The sequence below is a fragment of the Staurois parvus genome, unplaced genomic scaffold (assembly GCF_062004578.1).
Source record: "Staurois parvus isolate SC_StPar_1 unplaced genomic scaffold, SC_StPar_1.0 ptg000019l, whole genome shotgun sequence".
NCBI classification, from domain to species: domain Eukaryota; kingdom Metazoa; phylum Chordata; class Amphibia; order Anura; family Ranidae; genus Staurois; species Staurois parvus.
This window is the reverse complement of record NW_028317815.1, coordinates 21766167-21784241: the sequence shown is the minus strand read 5'-3', so window position 1 is coordinate 21784241 and position 18075 is coordinate 21766167. Positions and strand designations below refer to the sequence as shown.

Genomic DNA, 18075 nt, shown 5'->3' with positions numbered 1-18075 from the left:
CCAAATGCCTTTGCAAATCCAGGAATTATCATATAAAAAGCAGCAACATTATCACTCTGCTGTATATAGCCTATACAGAGAGCAGTGCTGTAGGATGGCAGCACAAGGAGTGAGAATATCAGTGAACAGTCTTTATTACCGGAAGCTTTACACTGGATTACTGTGCAAAAACACACAAAGCACACCAAGATTCAAGTAAGAATACTCTTCCACTGCCTGTGGTGCTTCCTGGGCTCTCTCATTCCTCCCATTCCTCTGGGAAACCCAGTACTGTGGTAACCAGTGGTATCTAAGAGAGCAGGCGTTGATACTGGAGCATCAGTTTCTCAATATTCCTTGTGAGTAGTGAACTCAGAAGTGACATGCAAGTGCAGGGTGTAATATAAAAAAATGTAAGCACCCCCTCCCAATACAAACCCCCATGCAAACATGCAGCCTAGGATGTGTACGCATATGTAAGCATACATTGAGCTACACATGTGAGGTGTCATTGTGAATGTCAGGGTGCATACAATTGTAAGGCTTGGCATGTTTGGTATCTATTTCCTTGATGCAACTCTATCTTTTATATTTCACAAAAAAATAATTGGTATTGGGTTGAGTTTGCACTAAAATTCATTTAATGTATTTTTCTTAAAACATGCATTTGATAAACAGTGGCACAAATATCATGCAACATAACAAAAATTGCAACTGCAACCGTTTTATTTTAAAGAGTCTCTACTTTTAGTAAATATAAAATTGCTTGGGGGTTTAAGGTACAGTATATTCCAGCAATAAATGCAGAGTTTAACATGTGTGCAAAGAATTAGCAAAAAAATGCCCCAGTAGAGAAGTGGTTAAACAATATTCACTTATCCCTGAGCTTGGCTTTAAAATCTGATTGTGGACTGGCAGTGTGTTTGTGTTAACCCTGTGCTTGCCAAAGTGGAGAATTTTTGACTTTTGTATTTTCATTGCAATTATTGAACTCAGCATGCTCTGGTAGCATGTGTGAAAGCTGACTGAGAGATTGAGGGCTAGGAGTGATTAACCCCTTATAGTCATTGGCATGTGGCATTCAGTCATTTAGATCGTTGATGGATACCAGTCATATCCTAGTAAGATAGGAGTAGATTTACTATATAGTACTAAAACAGATAGTTTTACTGATGGAGGGCCACAAGATGGTGCTAAATCAACCAATGAACTTGTGCATCAAGTTTTATCAAAATCCACAAACTGATAGTCCATATAAAGAATATGTTTATTAAGCCAATATATTAAAAATTCTGTTAAAAACAGGCTGATGAAATCAATAAGTCAGTGTAGCTTTTGAACCATGCTGGTGGCAGAGATAAAGTGCCAATTTACTTGAAATGACACTGGGCACTGAGGGAAGCAAACCAATTGCCTGGAGATGTACAAATCGCATTCCAGATACTGTGGTCTGATGGTAGTTGCCAGTGGTGGATTGGAGATGCAATATAACATCAGCAGACTGGGGATCTCATCCCGATGTTTCCAGGACCCGAGCATCGGAAGTGAGCTCAGGTGGACTGCAGGAGAGCCAAAACAGGAGTCCCAGATCCTCAAAGAAGTGTAGCACAGTGCGCAGGGCTTCCTGAAAGAATACTGGTTGCCATGATGACTCATTTTGCACATATAGTGCTTTTTCACAGTCAAATGGCAATCAAGGACTGAAATGTTAATCTCTAACCTCAGAAATGGGGTGGGCATGGGAGGGAGAAAAGCTGAATATTCTTAAAGGCACATGCAACTAGTAAGTTGTTAGTCTCTGCCACAACAGCCTGGTCCTGTAATCAATCACAGTGAAATATAAATTAATCAGATATAAAAGTGCATTTTGACATATATAATAAAAAATAATAAATGGCATCACACTGTGTACTTCTGGATCTTCATTTAACCCATCATGTACCATAGAGCCTAATTTGAAAATCCCAAAATGTTCCCTTCTGCAGGGAAGGGGAAATCTTTCATTCAAGGTCAGGGGCGGACTGACAACTCAAGGAGCCCCCGGGCAATAGGGGATCACGGGGCCCCTGTGTCCTTGCCCAAACTCAAAAAAGCCTATGAAAAAGGTACCAGGAGCATCTCATGGGGCCCCCTACTGATCCCGGGCCCTCGGGCAGTGCCCGAGTTTCCAAATGGTCAGTCTGCCCCTGTTCAAGGTGAAGGACCTGTCATTAATGCACTCTATAGCCATGACTTCCATTTTCCTAAAATCTTTGTCATGGTATTGTAGGAAGTGACAGGGAACACTAAGTTTGTTAACAAGGAACACTAATGTTTGACAGGGAACACTAAGTTTGTTTGTTAAGCAACCTTCTGTAATGAGTTGGCGGTATATACCTACCTGTTTACATAAGGTATGTTTTGTGCGCCCAACCTGTAACAATTTACACGGACATCATAGTACATAAATAACATATTCAGATGAACATGTGACGAACTGTTTTATTACATATTCATTTCCCTTATTGTCCAAAAAAGTGGATCATCCGTGACATTGAATGATGCCTTTTGCAACATTGAATGATGCCTGTTTCTGTTGTCAAAGTAAGAACGGATATCGGAAGAGGCATCTGGTTTTTTGTTATGTGATGTTAATGTACTAGGGGCTAGAATATTTTTCAGTGTGCGGGCCTGCTTGAAAGCAACTGTAGGGGCTAAGGTAATAGTGGGCCAAGTTTAGGATCAAGATATAAAATACCCCAGTGTAATACCTAAAATATCCCTATATTTATTATTAAACCAGTAATAAATATAACTGAATTGAAATGACTGACTAATTTATTTTTGGAAGAACAGATAGATGTTTGGTTTGTGCTTCTGAAATTAGATTAACAGCATAGCATTTTTCTTTAAATGTATTTAACAAGATTTGGCCATGTGTGAGATAATCAAATAACAAACAATTCCATCTAAATCGATTAAATTGACCACTATATTAATTGCCAGATGGTGGCAACTGCTGTAATGCAGGTAGGAGTTTAACACTGTAGATTTGCAGTAATTATGTGTCACAATTGTATCACCATCATGCCACAATTGCAGGTCCAAAAAGACTAATTTGGCAGAATCAAACACAGAAGTGAATTAGAAACCTTAAGGGTTCTTTTACATGGACGTTCCATTTTTTTCATCAGTTCAGTCAAATTTTTTCCAAGAAAAAATGTATCAGTTCACATCAGTTTTTCATCAGTTCACATCCGTTTTTCAACAGTTTACTTCAGTTTTTCATCAGTTTACATCCGTTTTTCATCAGTTTACATTAATTTTTTAACATCCTTTACCAATGCAAAAACGGACCATTTGTCCGTTTACCTTCATTTTTGTCCATTTACATCCATTTTTCATCCATTTACATCCATTTTTCATTTGTTTCTTTTATTTTTTTTTATGGAAGAAAAATAGGGTTTTCTTCTGTTCAAAAACCACGGATGTCAACGGATGTGGACGTTAACGGATGTAAACAGATGATCATCCGTTTACATCCACTAGTCCATAGAAATACATGGGTGTCTGTTTTTCATCCGTAAACAGACAGATGAAAAACAGACATACGGAAGGCCCGTTTGAAAGGGGCCAAAGAGTTGTTGTTGTGATGGGATACAAAGGAGGAGAAGATATCTAGGGTGCCACACCAAATGATAATATCATCTATATACCTTCCATAGAAGGCTAGGAGTTTGGCAAATTGATTAGTAGATTTACTAAAACTGTACAAGAATCAGCTTCTAATTTATTATACAGTATTTATTATACAGTATTTATACATTATTTCAGCTTGTTCAGTTAGGCTTTGGCAATAAAACCTGAAAGCTGATTGGTTTCTATGCAGACTTGCACCAGATATTGCACTCTTCAGTTTTAGTGAATAGGCCCCATAGTTCCTAAATGTAGTGGTTTATTTTCATGGCAGATATCTCAATATTATCACATTTGTTTGTTGGTTAAATTAGAAAATCAGTGTGTTAACCTCTTCATGATGAAGGCAACACAAATCCTAATGCCTGAATACAGTTCTGCAACTTTGACATGTGTTGGTAAAACTGTCCATATCATCATAACTGCTTAATACAGTGGTTCTCAACCTTCCTAATGCCGTGACCCTTTAATACAGTTCCTCATGTTGTGGTGACCCCCAACCATAAAATGATTTACCCAGTAATTATAATTCATGAGTGTCGTTTTACCTCCAATACTGCTGCTTTCAACACAGTAGCTGCTTTTAACAGAGTAGCTGCTTTCAACACAGCAGCTGCTTTCTACACAGTAGCTGCTCTTTACACGTCGGAAATATGTGTTTTCTGATGGTCTTAGGGGACACCTGTGAAAGGGTCGTTCGACCCCCAAAGGGGTCACGACCCACAGGTTGAGAACCACTGGCTTAATATATCCAGGTGAATTATACCACGGTTTTTCTAGAAACATTGGGCTTTCATTTAGTGGTAAATGGTAATGGATATCTCCATTTTTATTATAAAAGGAAAACTGGCACAAAATAGTAAAAAACAAAAACACAATTTTGTAAAATTTAGCAGTATATTTCTTGCTATTACCATAACCTACTTCCAAAGAAAATGCAAAATAAATAATTTTGCTCCTGACAATCATATTGATGTCACATATGGGTGTGTTATTTGTTATTTCTACCCATAGTAGGGCACGCAAATAGTGTGAGTTTTGCTTTTTTTCATCCTACCTAACACAATGCCACTAACTGACACTGATACTATTTTAAAAAATGTTTTACCAAAAATACACTGTGCCTAATCTTTGAATCTGACCGTGACCTTTGACCCTAACCTTAACACTAACCTCTGATCCTGACCTAGATCAAACTCCGACCTAGTTATTTTTTCTTTTTCTTTTTTTTTTAACAAACACGTTTGTTTGTTTACAATTTTCTCCTCTAGCATGGAGAAAAAGATGCAATGTATTTTCAAGGAGAAAAAAACACAGGAGCAGGCTGTACAGTGACTGATCACTGTGACAGCTCATTAGAAGTTATCACAGCGTTCAGGTGATTGGGAACCAGGCCTCCCAGTTTTCAATCATTAGTACAGGCCCCAGGGCTTTCTGTGAAAACCCTGTTTCTGTGCTGGGAGCTGGGTGTGCAGCATGTTCCCAGCACAAACATATTTCCGTGTATATGCGGCCCCACAGATTAAGCACGATTTCCATATATATTTGTATTTTGTATCATTTTATCTGGCAGCTGTTACAAGTGGGAAGTAATAAATACCAGTCAGTTCAACAAAATCCTCCCAAAAAAACAAAAACCCAAATTAAAGTGGTTGTAAAGGCTCAAGGTTTTTTTACCTCTACCTGCATTCTATTCATGAAGGTGAAAAACTTTTCTGTGCAGCACCCCCCCCCCAGCACTCCCTAATACTCACCTAAGCCCCTCTAGATCCAGCAATGTACACTGGAGTCTCGGCTATCCCGGGACTCCCTTTCTTCATTGACCAAAACTGCAGTGGGAGCCGTTGGCTCCCGTTGCTGTCAATCATAGCCAGTGAGCCAATGAGAAGAGAAAGGGGTAGGACTGAGCTGTGGCTCAGTGTGTGAATGGGAACATGGAGCAGTGGCTAGGGAGTGCGCTTGCTCGGGTGCCCCATAGCAAGCTGCTTGCTGTGGGGGCAGCTGACAGGAAGGAGTGGCCAGGAGTGCCGTCAGGGGACTCTAGAAGAGGAGATTCTGGACTGCTTTGTGCAAAACCACTGCACAAAGCAAGTAAATATGACATGTTTGTTATTTTAAAAATATTAAGCTTTTAGAATCACTTTAAACTTTTTGCATTGTATTTATTTATGTTGCGTGCAGGCATCTGCACTGAATGCAAAAAAGTAATTCCAGTCAAAATATTTTCTTTAGTTTGGTCAGAGAGAGGTCACTTGGACAGGACATTAGAGGAAATCACAAATGGAAACACAAATAGCAATAAATGTACAGTCCGTATATTACTGCATGCAATCAGAGCATGGGGACTACTGTTAGACCAAACTAAAGTGTATACAAAGGCTAGTTGTTTCAGCAGCACTTTAGGAGAAGGTGGGATAACAACCCTTTGTTTCTACAGCAGTCTCAAAATTTTGATGAGCTCATTATTCATTTTATCCATAAAAAGCATACACTTGTAAATAGGTGTTCACTTTTTTCTTTAACTATTTATCAGGCATACATAACCACAACATGGATTTGACATTCTATCATTGTTATATGTGGCATTTGTGCAGTTTTCTTCACATAAAAATGCATTTTTAATTTAATTTTGTGCCTAGGTTTAAATAATACTTACAGAAATTTCACAGCAATATGATGCCCACATTTCATATATGTGTGCCACATAGAAGGCTTTCACTCATTTATGCAGCATTTTCTGAGACATAGACAGCTGCCAATTTCTTTTCTATAGCTGTTTAAAAGAAAATCCGTCGTGAGCGCAAGGGGGGATTCAAGTTATCTTGCTCTGCCTTTCAGTGACACACGCTGTTAAACCAAGCTCTGGCACATCGGAAAGTGGGAACCGTGGGGAGAAACAGCAATTGTTCCAATTCTGTCTTCATTTACACTTGGGAAGTTTTCAGCTGGATTGCTGCCAAGCATGATAATATTTCATTAGGGAAGCAAAAAAGAAGTAGAAGTTATATCTTTGTTATATTGAATTGCTTTTCACAATGTGGACAAAAACAGTAATAAAAGGTTATTAAGTTGTGTTATGTGTGCTAAAGCTTCTGTCACAGTCTATGCTGACTTTTTCAGACGTATCATACACAACACAAGTTGGCAACATATGTTGCCCCAATTCTGGTGAACAAACAGACAGTGGATCTTTTGAAATTTGAAATGTATCCGCAGTTCTTCTATAGATCATACAAACAAATTGTATAACAATTGTAGACATTTTATAGCAAAACCTCATTCAATTATATAAATCAGTTGAGACATTTAAAGCCACAGAGCCATTTGGGGATGTGAAGCCTTCTTCACATCCCCAAATGGCTCTGTGAAGCCTTCTTCACATCCCCAAATGGCTCTGTGGCTTTAAATATCTCAACTGAGTTATGTAATTGAATGGGATGTTTCACTTCCACTTTTTTGGTTTTGTGTAGCCATAAAGGCAAGTGGTTGCATACTATAGTCTTAAAGCTGTATACAGTACATCCTAAAAAGAAACTACTGTATATTATATTGCAGCTTACCTGTACTTAAATGGGATGGCTGCATTTGTTTTCTTTTTTTTTTAGGTCGTTTTACTCTGTTTTTATCTGTTTTCAACTTAATTTACCAACCCAAGCGGTCCAGCCAAAATAGTTAGGGGGTTGGGACAAACCATTTATCACTGACGGGTACATACAACGGTCAGATTCTACTCATTTTAGTTAAACCTTTATCCAAAAAGGAAAAAAAAATGTTGCTGTAACTGCTTAAAAAGTATTTGCTGGAGTTTGGCTTTAATGTGTTCATTCTAAAATTGCTAGGGCATTAACACTATCCACAATGCTGCTGTCCAAAGGTGTGTCTCCATTGTTCCTCTATCCAGTGTGGAGCCACTCTAAGATAGAAAGTGTGCAATTGGCTGAAACAGCAGGTGAAAAAAGGGGAAATGCCTAAAAAAGAAAAAGAATGCAGCCACCACAATTAAGGAGTGGTAAGCTTCAATGTATTCAATGGAAAGGTATACAACTGTTTTACGTTACAATAGATATGACATGTGATTGCATGTTTGTGTAATTGCTTGGAAACTGTTTTGGGTAGACCTGCTGTTTAATATGATATTAAACCCACAACAGTAAAATCAGTCTGTATATGAAGTAAAGCATGCTTGTTATACTCACTGTGAAATTGTAGGGAATGGCACTTTTTTGGGCGGTTCATGTAAATGTTGCCAGTGGATGAGCTTGTGTACTCGTACACATCAAACATCATTACATGCCCACTTCATTGCACACAGTCACAGACCAGGAGTCTCCTGGCCAGGAGCGGACTGACAACTCATGGGGCCAGTGGGTAATAGGGGATCATGGGGCCCATGTGTCCTCGCCCACACTCAAACACCCAAAAAAAGTCTATGAAAGGTCCCAGGGGCATTTCATGGGGCCCCCTACTGATCCTGGATCCTCGGGCAGTGCCCGAGTGCTTGAATGGTCAGTCCCCCCCTGATCCTGGCCTAGCAAGAAAATAACACTGGGAATTTCAGACCAGAAGTCTGAAACTCCCAGGTGTGTCCACTATACAGAGCAGATACAGAATGACCTCAGTGCTTTCTGAATGAGAACTAGAGTGGGGAAGTTACAACACTGCTGGCCATGGGGAAAGAGGGCACTGCAGCCACCAAACATATATAATAGATTTGTGTGGGACAAGAAGCCTGTCCCTATGGAAAGGAAGTATGAGTTTATTACTGTCACAATACTTATGCATGAGAAGAAGAATATATTCTTTGAAGTGAAGAAACTCGAAAATATGCATGTATTAAAAATTCTGCCCAGAGTTCAGCTTTAAACAAGGAGAAATCAGTTGTGTGGTAATCCAGTACTACAGAAACTAGGTTCACTCTCCTTCAAAATTCTGAGGTTGTATATTTTATTTGCCAAGGCAATGCAATATCATTAAAGTGTTGCTAAACCCAGGACCCTGCATTCACTATATCTGGTCTCCCACAGTACACAGAACATGGAAATGCAATTATTTTAGTAAATATAAACTGCAAAATACCTTTTCTCATCAGCAATTAGAGCAGTCTTGTGACTTCAATCAGTGTCCAGCAGAGCACTCGTTAAAGCCTGTAGGAGGCGTATTCATTCTCTTCTGATTGCCCTATAAGATTGCATAACCCCTGACCCTCTGTCTGGACAGTGCTGATTGGCCCTGTGCTGATCACATGTACTCTCCCAAGAAAAAGAAAAAACTCTCTAGCAGTACACACTAAACTGAGCATGTGCAGAACGTCCCTGAGGCTCTGTTCTATCAGGAGATAAAATGGGAAGCATGTAAGAATGGGAGGATCGGAGAAGATGGGAACAAACAGCCTTTTTACACAATACAGAGGATTATAACTCAAGTCCCACAGTGAGTATAACAAGCATGCTTTACTGCATATACAGACAGATTTTATTGATGTGTGTTTAGTAACACTTTAGGTAGAATTATCATGCAGTATAGCATCAGTATCATACAAAGGATTTCTTTAACTTGATCATTACTCACAGGTACAGAGTAGGGTTAACAATGCAACAGAGTTAAAATGGCAAAAGGTTGTGCATAATGAAGCTGTACATAAGGGAGCTTAAAGCGGCTTCTTCAGCTGTGAAAATTAAAAGACAGCAGCTACAAAAACTGTAGCTGCTGACCTTTATTGGATAAGTTCACCTTTCCACAAAAAATAATATATGCACATTTTTTGCTGGTACAAAAATGTGCATTAATTATTTTTTATGTAAGGAGCCTGTAAAGCATAACACCAGCAGATCGCTGGGGCCATGTAGGGCTGCTGCACACTCAGTGTATCTGCTTGCTTGTACATCCCATACGGGCAAGCCAATACTTGCTGACAGTAAGAATCACTAAACTATCACGGCGCTCCACAGCGTAGTTTATTGAGGACTACAAGCTGACAGCTGCTAAGGCTGTTAGGAATTGGAGTCCATTCATTCACAGAACACTGTGAATGAATGACGTGGCCATGTGGGCAGAGCCTCGCACGGCCACACTGTTTTTGAAATCTGACAGCTTGTAAGGGGAACTTCTCCCTGTTCTTCTGTCTCAAAGAGGGGGTGGCAGTGGGCGGCACCTGCAGGATCGGGAACATGTTATAAAAATGGGTGGAACATGTAAGATGTTCCCAAAGGTGAACTTTAAAAAACAGCCACACACCTGTCCAGGGATCTGGTGCCATGCTCACCCCAGCGGGTTTCTTCTCTGCTCTTTGGTCCTGCATCTTCACTGTTGGCAGCCAACTGTGACTTCTTTCAGTTTTAGAGCTGGCTGCCCACTGCGCAAGCAGAAGCCACAAAGAGCCTTGTGAATGGTCCTCCGGTCACTTGGGACCTGTCACTGTCCCAAGAGCTGGAGGGAGGCGAACTTCCACTCCGATCGCCTAGGTGGCTGGAGTGAAAAAGGTAGCAGGTACCTGTCAAAATTAGGCAACCGCTCCCCCCCCCCCCGAAAAAAAATGGTAATTGTGACAGAGGAGGGGGGGATGAGGAGGAACAGTGGACCTTTTGGGTGATGTTCCCCCTTAAAGAAGCAATGTCTCATAGATCATGGAAAAAAGAGTTACAGGACCCCACCCCTGCATATGAGTATTGTGACTCAAGTGGCCCTCTGGTACATTTCTAAGTATAAAGTAAACCCACTAATTATAGTACGCTATTACCTAATTGCAATGGAACTATTCAGGCTACTTGAGCTGCATTCAAAATTTGGTCTTTTATCATTTGGAGATGACACCTTGACAAGTTGTCATAAAGTATAGTCAATGTGGCTAAACTGAAAATACATTGGAGATTATTTGCTTGATCCATGTATTTCTTTGCATGAAGTCCCCATAGCATAAATAAGTCATGTCATCATTTTTGTTTTTTATATATATATATATATATATATATATATATACTGAACTATAATAGCAATAATAAAGTTTTATATTATATAGCACCTTTAAAGGCAGCCTCTCAAAGTGCTTTACAAAGACAAGAGAGACAAAAACACAAGAAATACACAGAATAAAACAAAAGAAAAAAGGGACAATTACGACAAAGTTTGTCTAATGAAAAAAGTTTTTAGATTTGATTTGAATGAGTTTAGAGATGATGACTCTCTGATGTTCTTTGGAAGTGAATGCCAGAGTTTTGGAGCATAGCTGGAGAAGGCTGTGTCTCCCATCAAGCGTAGGTGAGTAGGGGACACACACAGAAGACCAGAATTTGAGGAGCAGAGATTATGAGCGAGAGGAATATGCTGATGAAAGTTCAGGCAGAAAATGGAGTGCCAAGCCATGAAGAGCCTTATTGGTGAACAAGAGGATCTTAATGTCTGTGCAAAAAGAGATGGGCAGCCAGTGAAAGGACTCCAGGATAAGGGTAATACTGTCATTTGTATCTAACCTAGTCAGGATTCTGGCTGCAGAATTTTATATATATGTTTTGTAGTCAATTAATAGTGGATTTAGGTGTACCAGCGAGTAGAGCATTGCAATAGTCAAGTCAGGAGAACACAAATGTAATGACAACATTTTGTACATGTGTATCAGAGGTTAAGCTAGCATCAAATATCACCCCTAGATTTTTCAGTTTAGACTTAAGCTCAAGTACAGTGCCACTGATAAATAGGCTACCAGCACTGGCCTTACATAATTGCTGGGGAGTGCCAATAAGCATGATTTCAGTCTTGACACAATTTAATTGAAGAAAATTGTGGCCCATCCAAGTTTTTATATCACAAATACAGTTAGGAGAAAAGCAGCCAAAGTAGAATCCGGTTTAGTGTGTATATCTGAGTGTCATCAGCATAGAAGTGACAATTGAGCCCAGTTGGTCAAGTGGAAACATGTAAATGCTAAAAAGTAAAGGACCCAGGATTGAGCCCAGAGGAACATCAAACTTGACTGGACCAACTTCAGACTGGAAACCCGCCAAGAAAAACAAAGTGACAGCGGACCATTTCAGAGCCAATTCTGAGGCTCCAAATATGGTTTTAAGGTGATATAGTAAAAGATTTTTGTCTATAGTATCAAAGGCAGAACTAAGCTTCAGTAGAATAAGAATAGTTAGTGAGGCAGAATCGAAAGAATTAAATAGCACTATAGGCAAAACTTTTTTTTCATTTTGGATAAAGTAAGGGAGGGTTATAACTCCTGCCAGTTTAATTATTGTCATATATGTCCTATTAGGGACTTCCTGTCCCATAGTCAAAACAGGAAGTGAGAAAATTGCAAATTAAGGGAATTCCTTGGGGACCCCCAGATCACCAAAACGAGTGTCCCTGTTGGAAAATTTCCCCTCTATTACTTTTCTGGGGACAACCCAAAATTTGGGATTTCTTTTACTTGCACTTTCAACGATAATGGTAACATGGACAAAGAGAGAGCAAGAATCTCCATAACGGTGTCACAAATAGCCATGCAAACTGACTGGTGTTCTAATCCATCTACAATCTTTCCAAAACTAAAAAAAGTTTTGCCTGTAGTTATACTTTAAGGTGTGCTTTGCAGATGTGTATAATGCTTTAAATGGTAACTACACTTTCATGGAAAAAAAATAGCAAAAAAAAAGAATAATAAAATTGTGTACATTTGAGACACAAGTCATATTGTAATTGAATACTATTAAAAATCACCTTTCCTTTTCAATCTGCCTCACTGTAATATTCTTTAAAATGCAATACAATCTGGATGAGCTCTGTCCACAGATGTTGTGCAGAACGCCCCAGAAGTGTAATTTCCTGCTTGTGTGATTGGTTCATTGATTTTCCTTTTTCTGCACTAAGATACAAATCAGATTTTGGGCATCTCATGCAACAAAAATATTCTTTTTGGTGTGATACTCCCAAAAGGGAAGACCCATCTAAAGAGGTGCAGACCCTGCAATTTTCCTCATTAAAGCCCTGCAGGTGCAGCAGCTGATTCATAATTATGAAATCACTCTCATACAGATCTCCCTGCACATGGACACAGACAAACAAACAGCAATTTGTTCAGAATAGCACAAGGTAGGAATCTGCAACAAAGTTTGTTAAAATTCCAGTGATGTACGTAGAAGGGAATGTGTTTTAACTCAACAAATGTGAAGTAAAGAAAACTGTCAGATAAGCCTGGTACTGACAGTTTTTTCTCTTGGTGATATTTGACAGTCAGTAGACAGCCATAGTTTGTGAACATATTGTGATAACATACATGCCCATTGATGTGGAAATGTGTGAATGCCATTGTGTTTAAGTAATTGTAATTATTCTATTTGGCAGTAACTGTTGGTGATTCATTTAAAATGTTTGTTTCTGCACAGAAATAACTGTTTTGGGCACGAAGTACTAATAAGAACGTACTTCTTTAGCACAGCTTAGATATTTAAATGATGACATGATACAGTCACTATACAGGCTTTTTTGGGCGAAGACAAAGCAAAGAGCAATTCTGATATGGAAAGTGCTATAATTGATGATAACCAATTCGTTTTTATCTATTAAGGCCATGAAAATGGATTGTTTGTATGGATGTTCTGGAATGCTACATTTTTAAATGTAAAAAAATAAATATTATTCCAACTAGTCATTTTACTCCTGGTAGCATGTAAATCTTTCTTGTACCTTCGTATTCATGTAATGGATGTAAATGATCAAAATTATATATTTCTTTTAATTAGTATTTTTTAAATTTTTTTTCTGTAATGGTGCAGTATTATACACTGTTTTAAATCTCCTAATTAATTCTGTAATCATGGAGTTGTCTGAAATGTACAGAGCTCTAGGGAATATATACAAATAAGGTTTCAGACACATTGGAAAAAAACTGATTTGGGTAGATTTAATCTAGTACAGATCATTAATTATGTGGTGAGTTATCAAGGTATTTTTATAAAATTAACTTTTTTTTTTTCTTTTACTTACTTTGAAAACAGTACATCACAATAATTATCAGAAGCTTGACTGTCTTCTGCATCAGTGGCTCTTAACGTTTTGCCTGTATAAACCTCATTTAAAGCACCATGCCATAAATACCCCACCCCACCCAAATTACATTAAAGAACAATGTTGTTTTTATAGGTATCTCTGACAACCAGTTGTAATGTAATGGCTAACACATTATTGAAAACATAAATACTGAGAAAAGTAAAGCTAGCAATAGACTAGTAGATTTTCAAACATTGTTCATACCAATATTCATATTAACATTAATACAAAAAAATATTTGTAAATTTACTGGCTGGATGAAAGTCATTTTAAAATTTCTATTGCTTTTACACACTTGATTTTGAAATATTTCGATCCTTCTTCTTTAAATTATCTTGTCATAATGCTTGAAAACAAGCAAAATAACTAAGATATTTAAAAGCAGTTTGGTGTATAAGAACACTTTTTTAGTGCATACCTTCCCACACCGCACTCCAAAAAGAAAAGGTTCCAATATCTCTTTTTTCTTTGTTTCTATTGCGCCTTCTCACTAGTAACCTTACCCCTGCACCCAAGAAATAGATACTTGTACTTGCTTACTGTTGCCTGCTATCTCTCATTCAGCATAGTAGGAAATCTCCTACCTACCAAGTTTGTTGGCAGCTTCCATATAACACTCTTGCACATCAGTCTGGTGAGTTTGTTTCTGTTGGGGAGATGACTAGTGTTAGAAAAGAGTGCAATCTGCATTTAAATGACCTGATGCTGCTTATCACTTTATTGAAGACTGGAAATCATGTTTTTTCAGAGTACTTTGGGAAAATAATCAAATATACTACGTCTGGAGGAAAAGAAATTTAATCTCCAAACACGGAAAGGTTTCTTCACAGTGAGAGCTGTGAAAATGTGGAATAGACTTCCTCAAGAGTTGGTTCTGGCCAGCTCAGTGGATTGCTTCAAAAAAGGCCTGGATTATTTCTTAGATACACAGAATATAACTGGATACTAACATTTATAGGTAAAGTTGATCCAGGGAATATCCAATTGCCTCTTGGGGGATCAGAAAGGAATTTTTTTCCCAGCAGGTGCAAATTGGATCATGCTTTGCTGGGGTTTTTTTTGCTTTGCTCTGGATCAACTGTGGGTATAGGATTATAGCTTTTTTTTTTTGTTCTATGATTGAACTGGATGGACTTTTGTCTTTTTTCAGCCAGACTAACTATGTAACTATGTAAACTTTGTGTATTTTACTAAACTCATTTATCGCATGTTGCACATTTGCACCAAAGATTTATTAATTGATTTAATGGCATCATTTTTGCACAGAATTGCTCTTGAATTGTACTGTGCACTTTTATAAATTCTATATACCCCTTCTTAAGAATATTGGCTCTTGATCCTAGGGGTGCATACATTTTTTGGGTTTAAAAAATCATATTCTTTTAGATATGGTTATATGAACACACACTGATATGTCAGACTGGCAGATGAGGGTTCCAAACAAAAATACACTGACAAATTTACAATAATATGCAGAAAAATTAATGTTTACATTTTTCAGCCTGCATCTGTTTTTTTATGTTTCAGCAGTATCAGTTGGTTACATTTGTCAGACTTAGTGTACTTTAGAAATTAGATGTTGTGTGGTAAGAAGTTTTCATGTACCTGGCCAAGGCTGAGTTGACGAGGGCTTTCCTTACACCTCTTGTCCTGTTTCCCCCGGGGTTTAGGACAGGGTATAACAGGATGATGAGTGGCATGGGTGCCTGTAGGAGATCTGAGTCATGATATCTTGTAGCTGAAGGCAGAACAGCAGGCAAACTGACAGCTGGCAGATGCAGGATCTCAGATGCATGATCAGGTGAGCAGAAGTTGGCAACAACTGTGTGGAAGAGGTACAGAATCAGGAGCCAGGCGCAGAGTCAGGCCAAGGTCAGTATCGGGTGAGCAGAGCATGCACTGGCACAGCAGGCAGGAGGCAAGGTTGGGTCACAGGTCGGAGCCAGCAACAGAGGTTGAGGAACAAGCCAGGTCAGGATACATACATAAGCACAGAATCAAGTCACAGGCAGAAGGAGCTGACAACCACTCAGCAATACTCCTGAGTCCTGTGGGCCTTTAAATAGGCCGCTGGGTGCCAAAGTCCATTCAAACATGCATGTTCACACTCATGAACATGCTAATGCTCGTGCGCACGGGCTCATGTAAATGAGCAAATGGTCCTAATTCTGTGCATAGTTCCGTGGACCATTCTGCATGCATGTGCATTTCCTTGAGCACATGCATGAACTTGGTTTTCTTGACAGAAGTGAACTCATTGGAGTTAAGTTTCCATAGGTAAAAGTTACGGTTTGAACTTGGGTGCATCGTCTAGCTCCTTATAAATAATTTACTATAAAAGTTGTGTAGAATAAGATCTAATAGAATTGCTTGTCCAGTTCTAAATGGTTGAATATTTTAAAGTTCAGTGACGTACGGTTGTGTTAACACTAAAACATTCTCTGTATGTCATGGCCATCAGATTTCTCAACCATTGCTGAGACTTTACAGTGGTGATTCTTCATTTTTTTGTTTACAGCAAACTATTTTGTAAATATATTAAGTCTTGTGTGTCAGTAGTGATAACAGCTATCTCACTATGTCAAACATTTTGTTCCGTTTGTAGGTGATGTCATTGTCTATATTAATGAAGTTTGTGTTCTCGGGCACACACATGCAGATGTGGTAAAACTCTTCCAGTCAGTTCCAATTGGTCAGAGTGTCAACTTGGTGCTATGTCGAGGATATCCCCTGCCCTATGATCCTGAAGATCCTGCAAGCAGCTTGGTTCCTCCTTTGGCAGTAATAGAAAGGCCTCCAGTGGTGGTAAATGGACGAAGTAATTATGAGACCTATTTGGAATACATTTCTAGGACGTCTCAATCTGTACCAGATGTAGCAGAAAGACCAATGCCTTCTTTGCACTCCATCCCAGCAGATGGTCAGATTGAAAATACATTTCCTCCACCTCCACCTGCACATGATGACAATGTATCTATGGCTTCTTCTGGAGCCACTCAAGCAGAACTTATGACCTTAACCATTGTGAAAGGGGCACAGGGCTTTGGCTTCACAATAGCAGACAGTCCAACGGGACAACGAGTGAAGCAAATTCTAGACGTTCAGGGATGCCCTGGTTTATTCGAAGGGGATCTTATAGTTGAGATCAACCAGCAGAATGTACAGAATCTGAACCATTTAGAAGTAGTAGAGTTGCTAAAAGAATGTCCTGTGGGAAGTGAGACTTCTTTGGTAATTCATAGAGGAGGTAAGTAAAAATAATGTTTTAAAATGTTTCCAATGCATACATTGTCATTGTGACCAAATTTCTTTTATGTTGTTTAAGAATAATATTGTCCAGGACTGTTGCTGTGTATCTGTCGATTCCATGAAACATCTTGAATAAATATCCTATAAATATCACAGCATACTCTTACTTTAATTGGATTTATAAAGGGTGCTAATACTATATATCTGCACCACCTTAATTTTCTCTGCAGCTACAGTAGACACTCCTTGTGTCACCTTATAGAAATCTTAATATGCAGTGTTCCCTATCAAGTTCCTATTGCACCACAAATAAATACATACATAAAACTTTTAATGTATTATAGACAGTATAAAGTGCTCACCTGAATAACAAAATCAATCTCATCTGGTGAGTTCTCAAAGGCGGATGCAGGTGTATGATCACTAGTGGCACAGAGTGAAATTTTGCTGTGAATACACCTTAAGAAACGAGGTTAATTTAAAAGCACAGAGCACCTTTGTTTGGCAAAGAGTGGAAATCACTGTTTGAAAGAGTACACGTATTATTTATTCATTTTTTAAATAAACCTGTTCTGCATGGGACATTTTAGAGGATTGTAGTTGAAATTTATGAACATTTAAATTTTATATTCTTAATGAATTGTGACTTGGCATTGTATTTTTATTGGACACTTTAGAGGATTATTATATGGAGTAAGGAGCATTTATCATTTGTTTTTTTTATTTATGAATGAATTGGAATGTATTATGATTGCAATGTACTGATATATTGCATGGAATAAGCACAGAGGTGGGCACTTTATATATAGTACATAATTATTTTATGCATTTATTTATTTGTTTATGGTGCAATAGGAACTTGATAGGGAGCACTGCATATTAAGATTTCTATAAAGGGTGCTGATAGCCAGCTCTTTTGTGACTGTACACTGTGCATTCATCTTTTTAGCAATAATTATATACAGTATATTCTAGAGAGGGACAACTTTGGCAGATCTCATCCATTTTTATGATTAGTTATTCTGACTTATAGTTGATTTTTTATTTTTGTTGGGAAAAATTATGTCATAGATGGATCCAAAGGTACATCATGTAAATGAAAAATCCGTGAATACTTTTTTTATTTTTGCAAGAAGCAATGTTTCA

The 18075-nt window shown here is 38.4% G+C and overlaps 1 protein-coding gene across 10 annotated transcripts in view; it reads left to right on the top strand.

Moving 5' to 3' along the window:
* MAGI2 (membrane associated guanylate kinase, WW and PDZ domain containing 2) overlaps positions 1-18075 on the top strand; it is a 1033722-nt gene that overhangs the window by 856461 nt on the left and 159186 nt on the right. For 9 of the 10 annotated variants that reach the window (XR_016314026.1, XM_089685771.1, XM_089685765.1 and 6 more), the window contains one exon: positions 16286-16927. The exons of the other annotated variant lie outside the window; for it this stretch is intronic. Coding sequence is in view for 8 of the 9 variants with exons in the window: in XM_089685771.1 (XP_089541897.1) it covers positions 16286-16927 (642 nt within the window). In the remaining variant the exon portion in view is untranslated. The remainder of the gene's footprint in view (positions 1-16285; positions 16928-18075) is intronic. 10 annotated transcript variants of the gene reach the window in all.